The following is a 10,115-nucleotide window of genomic DNA, read 5'->3' as shown; positions in this document are numbered from 1 at the left end:
GGGACGGTATGGGGGCGGCACGGTGTTTGGACCGTCGCCGACCCAGGACGAACCGGGGCCGCACCCCATACCGTCTAGCCGTAGATGACAAACCAACAGAAAAGACAAAAGTTGGAAGTTTTGTGAGAATTGACAGGCTGTGAATTTCATAAGAAAGTAGATGAATAATATTTCCTTTTAAATAAGAATCTGTTTCCTGAATATGGAAAGGTAAAAGCAGGTTTTCCAGATCTGTTTGTCACTTCCGGTGACTTTGTTCGCCGGAAAAAATGGTGATATAAGATTTTATCCTTAAAACTTAACATAAATCACGTTTTTGATTATCCCCACCATTTTTTAACAACTTTCAGCCAAAACATCAACAAATAACATCAAATTTTCGAATTTTAATCCTGATTTTTATGAACCAGATCTGGGTTTCCAAGAAGAGCTCAAAACCCACTCGAAAATCACACCGGAAACTCGGTTTTCAACAAGAAATCGAGCCTTACGCTCTGATACCACTTGTAGGTCCCGATACGGATCGTCGGACTAAGATGATTTCTTGTTTCGGGTGCCGTAACGAGTGCGGAATCCTCGTTGCGACACAAACCGAGCGAGAGAGTAAGCACAATAACAAGACTCAACAATTAACGGGTTCGTATATTAGATCGAGAAGAGTTTCGTTACAAGATGATACAAGAACAAGCACAAAGACAACTCTCTTTCTCTACACTCTCTCTCTAAATAGAAGGGTGTGGGACTTAGATTTCTGCATTTGAACGTCGAACAAATTCGTTTTACACTACGAGATATCACCTGATTACTACCAAACACACACTAGCTCGAATTCTGCTACGATACAGGGTATTAACTTGATCGCTGCTACGATTTAATATCCGATCGATTGAAACTATCCGACAGGATGTTTAAATGCTATACTTTGTCATTAATCGTGATTCCGACAGGATGTTTGAGTGCCACCCGAACTCGGGGTGTACTCTGTCATTCGTTGCGAATCCGATGGATGTTTAAGTATTGCACTTTGTCATTCGTTGTGAGGGTATTAATCTCGTGAGCTTATCGTAAAAGTTGTATGCAGTTAATTACCTAGTTTCGTGTGCATTATCGCTTAAATTAGGTTATCAGGCTTATCAGTAGGCTAAACTTCACCCCATACACTTACAATCAAAGTAGATGCTAATTCTCAGAAGAATCTGAATCATGAAGCTTGTTAATTCAATACTGCATGCTTATAATGTGAGTCATTCTCTTTTTGTCAACTGTTTTACAATACTCCATATTATTTTCCAAAGTTATTATTACAGGGATAAGTCTTTGTAGTCTTTAATTACAGCCGGTATGTGAGGTATTGTGCACATTACTATTGTTTTTACCAGTTTAGGTGGGCGTACCTAAATCATGATACACTTTTAGGTGAACGGACCTAAATAGTGATATACGTCACTGGTGGGTGAACGGACCCAACAGTGATATGACCACAGGCACCGAAACGAGTCGAGTGACAAATACTGTGGGTAGTTGGTTGACATAGAAACATTATAATCGCTCTTAATACTGTAACTTATAACACTGTTTTCTAGTTATACTTTGCAGTGATTAAGTCTTTGCCACTCTTAAAGAAGCAAATGTAAAAACTCTTAATGCTGTGAATTATAATAAATATATTTTTATAAAACCTGAATGAACTCACTCAGTATTTGCCGCTGACAAAACCTTTTTAAAACGCGTTTCAGGTAATTACAGTAGATTGGAGTAAGAGTTGGATACGGCACCAACAAGACTTACAGAAGTGGCTCATTTTTATCAATTAAATTAAATTAAGAAAAATTGTTTTATATAATCGGGTTTATCCCTTATTAAAGCTACCATTGTAAAACATGGGTTTTTATCCCATCCATTTAATAAATAAAATCCGGTGTTTTTAAAAAAAAAAAAACACCGGTACCACTTGGCTGCTCGCGGCTCCCGATTCCGTCCAGGTGGGGTCGGGGGACGTGACATAATCTTACAATAGGTTACAATTTAGTAACGCTTTGAGCATGTGTTTTTTCAGTTTTTGAAGCATTTAGTAATAAAAACTAAAGAAAAAAATACAAGCTTATTCGACTTCTATCCAGTCGGTTTCCACTTTCCCCTTCAGTTGGGGCTTCTGTTTCCTCGGTTTGGATATTTTTGACGGTCAAAACCAAACGGAACAAAATTCAAAGTTGGCAAAACTGAATATTAAACACCCTGGAGGTCGAACCAAACCGAATCAAACAATCTGCAAATTGAACCAAGCTTGTAAAACCCTAAATCAAACCTACCAAGGCAAAGCTTATATGTTTATTGACAATCCATCCTAGATATTGGTGTTTAATTATTTAAAATTAAAGGGTTAAAAACTAATGCTCTTTTAAATTAAATGTTCATTGTTCAATATTATTTTGAAGGCTAACAAAGACAATTATATACATTTAGACATTTAAATTACTTTATACAAGTAGAATTTACCTTACAAAACCTTGTACATTAAACATATGATATGATCTTCACGTTATAGAATTTATGCCGATGCAGAAAATTTACGCCCCTGCAGAAAATTGATGGAAAGAAGACGGTGAGAATTTAGATTGTGTTGTAACGCTTGACATATAACAAACTGCATTTTGTTTTCCTATCACAGTTTCTTTCCATTTCGATTCAATATTTTTCTGTGACGTGGCTGAAAATGGTCATTTATTAAAATTGGTGTTTTTACGTTTACACAAAGAAAAATTAATATAATTATCTTATAATATATGAACCCTTTTAATATAATTAAAAAAACGGAAGAATATGTAATTATGTTTGTACATACCTCTTCTAGTTTGGCCTCTATAAAGGAGTTGACATCTGTCCTTACATCACATATCCCAAAATCTGTATCTATTACTTTTAGCTGCGGCGTAGACACGTGTCCCTTGGTGAAAACTGTAATATCTAAGCAGTCTTTGATTTGTAAAGTATCCAAAGCTGGCAATGAGAAAGCCTTCTTCCCTAAGCAAAATCCCTTGAGATTCCAAAGTTCTTGTAGTTGTAAGGAGTTTAGACGAGGTAAGATAATCTCATTTACTTTGGCATCACATTCTTCTTCTTCTTCTCCCTTCACAATTACCTCTATTTTCTCACAGTGACTTATATGTAGTTCTTGGAGTTGCACTAGACTATCAACCATGGAACATGTAAAAACATGTTCCAACTTGGGGCAATAGTGAATAGAGAGAGTTGTTAGGTTTGGAAACTCCAGTACCATCCATTGGTTGGTACTCTTCCATAAATACTTTAGATCCCATAGCGCCTCTAACTTCACTTGTGTTAGGTTTGGAATTGGGACAAGAGTTTTTGATTCACTGGAACCACTCCCTTCCATTGCTACTACTTGAAATACCTCTTCTAGCCCATCACATCTGTCCATAGTAAACCGTTGAAGCTTTTCCAATTGTAGCAGCGCATGAGATGGAATAATAGTCCTTCCAACATCCTCTTTATTCTCTATATTAATTTCTATCAGATTATGAAAAGAGGAAGGCATCCCTTTTGAAGATGTTGGGAATGTGGTCTACAACAATAACAAAAATACACAAGGCGTTTGTTATTGGCTAATTACATCCTTGCAAAGAGTCCGAAACAAGAAATAAATGCCTGCTTCCATCACTATTTCAACAAATTTATTACGGTGGCATGGATTTATAGCATGGAATTTCTTCTACTTTTCATTCTAAGTTTAAACAAAAAGGTTTGCGTACCTGAAAGTTAAAACCATGTTCAAGACTGTGTTTGCCAAAGCTTGTGTTTACGTACTTGAGCTTTGGAGTTTCCAACTGACCAGATGAAAATGCCACCCATTGAGGGCAATCATTGATCATAACATTCACCAATGAGGGACATCGGAAGTCATTCATTCCCAAGAAGAAACCATTGAGGTTTGGTAGACGGTCAAGTTCAAGCGTCTCCAGATTAGGAAACACCACAACTTCTTCTTCGTCTGATGACGTTTTGTTTTCTTCTTTTACAATCACTTGTATTGTCTTGCATCTTTTTACTTTCAACTGTTTGAGATGACTGAGAGTCTTAAGAGTGGAGAATGTGAATATATGTGTCAGAAGGTCACACTCATAGATACCCACAGTTACTAAGTTGGAGAGTTGAGGGACAGCTACAGTGGTACTGTTTTGTAGAGGTAGACTTGTTGGTGAAGTACCAGCACCACTTCCTTCAAATACCCCCATCATCCTACTGCAATTTTCAATTTCCAGCTTTTGAAGTCTTTTCATTTGTCCTGCTGCATACCATGGAATTAGACTTGACAATGCAGCACAGTTGTATATGATTATCTTTGTGGGGTATTGGCACAACGACCAATAAGAGCCGGTTACTTGAGCACTCTGCAATGAATCACAAATCATATTTATTTTAATTTAATGTTCTTATAAATGATCACTTTCTTTTCAAATACTACTTATTTTCATTTTAGTATCTCCTTTGACGGGTTTACTTTACAAAGTTTTAATTCTTAACCACATCGTTTAATGAAGACTTACCAAAGCATATTATTATCAAATACCTGGAGGTGATCATGAATGGTATTAGTAACACTAGAAGAAATTTTGTTACTCCTACTCCAAGTATTCTTTTCATCATCGATACACTTTAGACATGGGAGATCTCCAAGCATGAGAGTCTCCAAACGAGGAAAGAATGTGGTGTCTTGATAAGAAGATGCAGATGCAGTGTTTTCATCATCTCTTCTTGAAATAACTTCTTCAATTCCATTACACCATCTGATACAGACACTCTCTAAGTTGGATAAGTATTTTGCAATAAGAGGAGAAAACAAGTACTTTATTTTGTCACAAGAACTCAAGAATATGGTTGTGAGGTTTTGGAATGGAAATTGCAAAGGTGGATGATGACGAATTAAGAATGTATTCCAATTGCACTTCCACACATGACTCATCTCTTTCAACCCATATAGGTCTATACTTTGAAGGTAGGGAAGTAGTAGTGGCGGTTGAATTGTTGCTAATTCTCTACTACTTGTTGGACTATCCATATCAAACACCACCTCCACCCTTTCATCTCTCGTTAACTCAAGAAACTGAAGGTGAGGAAAGGTGTGCAGAAGATAAGATGGGTATGTGACATCTGGAATGTAATCATCCACTTCTTTTATTTCATTAATCTGCATGTAACATTAAATGTAATTAACACTTTAATGTCTTCATTTAACACATTAAATATACTATAACATCAAGAAGAATCAAATTGGAAACAATGGAGAAGGCTCCTAATTTAAACATATTAGTCACAATAATCCGCATGGAAAAAATATAATGTAATTAACGATTTAAGATTTTAATCTCTTCAGTTTATACACACCCATACAAGTAACACTGGCGAATGTTCTCACAAATAATAAATCTTCAGATTTGGTCTTATTAAAATAAATCATTTTCAATTTAATGGTTATAACAATTTATGTGATGGGACGGAACGTTTTTGAGTTCTTTTATATCCCATGTACATGGTAAGTGAAACAACATAATTATTTTTTTAAAATTATTGAATCTACCATACAAACTAAGTGAAGTGAAATAACTAAAAATATAATTTAAATTTCTTTTTACATCTTGTAAACCATTTATGATTGTTTTATTAGATAAAAAATGACCTTTGACGTACCTCCTGGTCACTCTCAGTCATTTCATTCCTTCTTTCCCTTTCTTCCAATGCACCACTATTATACACCGAATGGTAATGGTAACTGGTAAGTGCCCCCAAATCAAAATTGGCTGAGGTAGGTGTGTATATATCTGTAAAGTTGCCGCATTCTTCTATGTGAATTGATTGTACACCTTTAAAGTGGTTGACGAGAGTATGAGATTCATTTACACCTTCCATCCTCCACAACTCTTTTAGCTTCCTTAATTCTTTCGCTTCAATCTTTCTTAATCTGCAGCTACTGTTTTTCCCCATTCCACACACACTTTCGAAGTCGATGTTGAATAACACTTCAACGGAACCACACTTTTTAACTACAACCTCTTCTAAATGATTCAATAATGGCAATGGATTTCTTGGAAAAAGATTTATAAGCCTATCACATCCTCTCACTCTAATTTGTCTCAACTTGGAAACATCAGCTTTCTCACTAGTAGAAATTTGACACGGCCATACTTGCTTCAAGTTCTCCATCTTAGAAATATCTAATTTCTCTAACTTAGGAATCACACCCTAAACAATCAATAAGCCTTGTTAGAAATGTAAGTAGCATATGTTGTAAAAATAATAAATTGTACTTTATTATTTATAGCTTTAGATATTAAAATAATAATGTATGTACCTCTTTTTTGAATAATGGTTGCATTTCAGAATCATCCGGATAAATGCTCATGAAGTTGGGAAGGCCAGCAAGTTTCAACTCCACCATTTCTGGTAATTCAACAACATTGTTGCACAAACTGACCATTTCTGGTAGATCCTCCAAAAACATATAATTCAACTTTTTTAATGTAACCAACCCAACTCCATTATTCTCACCAATAAGTGCTTCCAAACAAGGGCAGTCGGATATTCTAAGCCGCTCAAGCTGCTTCAAACCATTTGCCATATCAACTGTAAAGAGGTATGTCAATTCTGCACACTTGGAAATATGAAGGATTTTTAGTTGGGGAAATGTGTGATGCAATGAAATGTCTTTAAGACGGATCATATACTTCACTTGTAATCGAAGTTCCTCTGTATGTTTGAATAGGTCTCCAATATTGCTTTCGTTAAGCTCGGTGCACTCTGCGACAAGGTTTAGCGTGTTTCTGAATGAATACTTTTCACCATAATTCAACTCACAGCCTATAGAGATCCTAAACCTTCCAAGGTTCTTAAAGGACATACATTTTGGTTGGAGCTCATTATCATAAAATTCCAACTCTAATGCAAAAAGAACCTGTGAAAGCTTCTCCAATTCGTCACAATTGGCCTTTGCAAACCTAACAGGCCTACCTTTAGAAGCCCTCATATAAAGCTCTTTAAGACTATCCAAGTTTTGCAATACCCCTTGATCAATATAAAGGTCAACACATCCGGTCAAATCTAGTAACTTTAGTTTTTTCAACTCTCCAATGGCGGATGGCAACCTTCTTATGTTACAATCAACAAGGCTCAGTGTTTCCAAGTTGCAAAGACTTCCAAGAAAAGAGATATCATCTGTTAACGAGCATGAACGAAGAGAAAGTGTTCGAAGTGTGGTTGTGTGCCCGAACGTTATCGGAAGCCTGGGAATACCCATGTTCACATATGACATAACTTCAAGGTTTTTCATTCTTTTATACATATCTTCCGGAAGCTTAAAGAACTCATACCCATCCATTAGAATCATAAGCGAGAGGTTTGTGCTATTAAAGTCTACAGGAAATCCAGACATGCCTGTACACTTTAATAGAATTCTTTCACAAGAGTCTGATATAAGTCGCTTCGATGCCATGCTATCATGGTTGACAATTGAAGCTTGTTTGACTTTCGAGAAATTGCTTAAAACAAAAGCACGGACGAGATCATGCATTTTGACACACCCGTTGACATCACTTTCAGTCAACAAGTTTGCATGTATGAGGTTTTCAACACAAACCTTGGCCCGTATCCTTGCGTCTATTAAAGTGTGTACATTAGCAAACAAATTCAATCCCCATCCGTACATCATCAAGTCCTCAACTGGAATATTAAAGTCATCTGGAAATAAGCCGCTAAGAAGAAAAATTGCTTTATCATCCTCCCTTTTGAGATTTTTGTAGCTCATTTCAAAAACTTTATGCACAATGTTATCATGGTCTTGAAGATCATGATGTTGTAAATTGGAAAGTGCCTCTTTCCATGCCTCCTTTTTGTTACCCCTAAGACTTTTGGCAATTGTTACTATAGCAATCGGTAAACCACCACATTTCTTCACAATATCTTCACCTATCCGTTGGAGTTCATCTTGATCACCATCCAAATGGCAAATTCTAAAAAATAAAGTTTTTGCTTCAATGCCACTTAAAACGCCTACTCTAAAAATTGAACCAATTCCAACACCCATGTGGGTGCAAACATTCTCAAATCGTGACGTGAACAACAATTTTAACCCGTTTGGAAGAGGACTTAGTCCAAAGTCGGTGAGCTCCACTTCCTTCCAAATATCATCCATTATTACCAAAATTTTCTTTTGACGTTGTTCTGACTTCACCTCAAATATCTTACGAAGACGTTCAGCCCTTGCACCTTTTGTTGTTTCAACCAGCGTGTTACCAATGTATTCTGCAATAGCTTTCTGAAGAGAAGTTGGGTCAGTGTTTTCCCCAATAACCACCTTCACGACCAAATCGAACATTTTTAAATCTTCGACAGCCTTCTTTAGTTGTTCCATCATGGTGGTTTTACCCACACCACCCATCCCACACAATGCAATCATCCTATGGGACTCTTCATTTGATTGAAGGGCTTTTAGTGCATTATTAAATATCAAGTCTCTAGACTCAAAGTTGTCTTGGGTACCCATAGTAGAGGTAGAAGTAGAACCAACCTCAGCAAGAGGTCTTTGCGCATGAGTAAACTCGATTTTGGATTCTCGGTCTTCGAGATCTTTTATCTCCTCCAAAATACTATAAGATTGTTTTCCAACTTTGTATCTCTTTGTCACATTGAAGCATCCGATTGCTTCTATTAGATTACTTCTTTGATTTAAAATTTTGACTTCTTCCAACCATGACTCCACACGTGCAGGTACGATTTCTATGTTTTCAACAGCCTTGTCCCGTTCATCTTGAACTTCTTGTGCTATGACATTTAGTTGCTTCATTCTAGCATCCACCTTTTTAACATACTTTGTGGAGGATACCAAGAAACCCAAGTGTTTCTTAACCGGCACCAACAAAGATTCAACAATAGGACCGATAATTGGACTTACAAAATCCATTTTCCAAAACTGCAGTTTTAAATAAACAATAAAAAATAATCAATAACAAAGTGAAGGAAGTGCAATTACCAACAAGAAGTTATTCATATCTTAATTAATTTAAATAACTATTTCTTTTTTCACTAAATTACATTTTATTTAGATTAGATGGGGTTACTGTCTGAACTCTACAGTGTTGCGTCACATTGGACTCAAATAATGCTAAAAAACAAGATAAATTTCTTAATTCACACGTAGATTATAAGCATTAAAAAAAGAGACTGAAAATTAATTAATGAATTAGTTTTCTAACAACTCTCAATCACCTTTTTAAAAAGAGATACTGAAAATTAATTAATGAATTAGTTTTCTAATAACTCTTAATCACCTTTCTAATGTCGAAAAATACCAATTTAAGTAACTCTTTTTAGGCGTTCAAGGAATACATTTTTCTGAAATTCATTTGAAAATCACACACTGACAGCCATGATGGCTGACTTTAGGTATTCCAACACACACACACACACACACTTGTTTCTTCCTGCTTCTTTTGTTGAAAACGAAGATTCATAAAATATTCTGAGACCGAAACATGTAAAAATGAAAAAGAAAGTGGATTTCATTTCCAAATGTGGTTGGATTCTACTTGAAAAGCATATATACACAAACAAACCCATTGTTTAATTAGCATAAAAGATATTAAAATTGAACAAAACAGAATACCTGTCTGTGATCTTTTTTTCTTGCTTGGTAGAGAAATTGATTGGCAGGATAAGGTTATGAGCTGTGTAGAGGATAAGAGGAACTCCAAGCCACATGAGTATTTTGCAAAGGGGAAGGGGTGTGATTGTAAATTTTAGTTGACCCAAAACCAAAAGTCTTTTTACACCATTAATTTTATATCGAAAATGAATATATTTCTTTTTTAAATCTAACCACATGAGTAAATAACAATACAATACCGTTTGATTTAGTTAAATGTAAATTATTTTAACTCTAGTTTTAAATTATTGTTACCAATTTGGTCTCTCACATAAATGCTCTCAGCTCACATCATGTGTAAATGTAATATTTAATATTTTACCTGCCTTGGATGGGCATTTTTTGAATTATTTATCTAATTTCACCTTTGTGGGCATTAATACTCTTGTATGCTGGTATCACA

At 35.7% G+C, this 10,115-nt stretch overlaps 1 protein-coding gene across 2 annotated transcripts; it reads right to left on the bottom strand.

Moving 5' to 3' along the window:
* Window positions 1-1,871: 1,871 nt before the first annotated feature.
* LOC110911510 (disease resistance protein At4g27190) lies at window positions 1,872-9,810 on the bottom strand. Of its 2 annotated transcripts, XR_004881966.1 has the most exons (8): window positions 9,674-9,810; window positions 6,368-8,980; window positions 5,707-6,258; window positions 4,589-5,206; window positions 3,771-4,409; window positions 2,843-3,583; window positions 2,497-2,575; window positions 1,872-2,266 (listed from the first exon to the last, which is right to left on the bottom strand). XR_004881966.1 is itself a non-coding variant. In XM_022156139.2 (7 exons), exons 2-7 carry the CDS (start codon window positions 8,969-8,971, stop codon window positions 2,549-2,551), a joined length of 5,181 nt encoding a protein of 1,726 aa, XP_022011831.1. In that variant the 5' UTR covers window positions 8,972-8,980; window positions 9,674-9,810; the 3' UTR covers window positions 2,371-2,548. The 2 variants fall into 2 exon arrangements, 1 of the variants encoding a protein (XP_022011831.1); XM_022156139.2 differs by lacking the exon at window positions 1,872-2,266 and having other exon boundaries at window positions 2,371-2,575.
* Window positions 9,811-10,115: the final 305 nt, after the last annotated feature.

This window comes from Helianthus annuus, chromosome 15, assembly GCF_002127325.2.
Source record: "Helianthus annuus cultivar XRQ/B chromosome 15, HanXRQr2.0-SUNRISE, whole genome shotgun sequence".
In the NCBI taxonomy this organism is placed as follows: Eukaryota; Viridiplantae; Streptophyta; class Magnoliopsida; order Asterales; family Asteraceae; genus Helianthus; species Helianthus annuus.
This window is presented reverse-complemented; position numbering and strand designations above follow the sequence as displayed.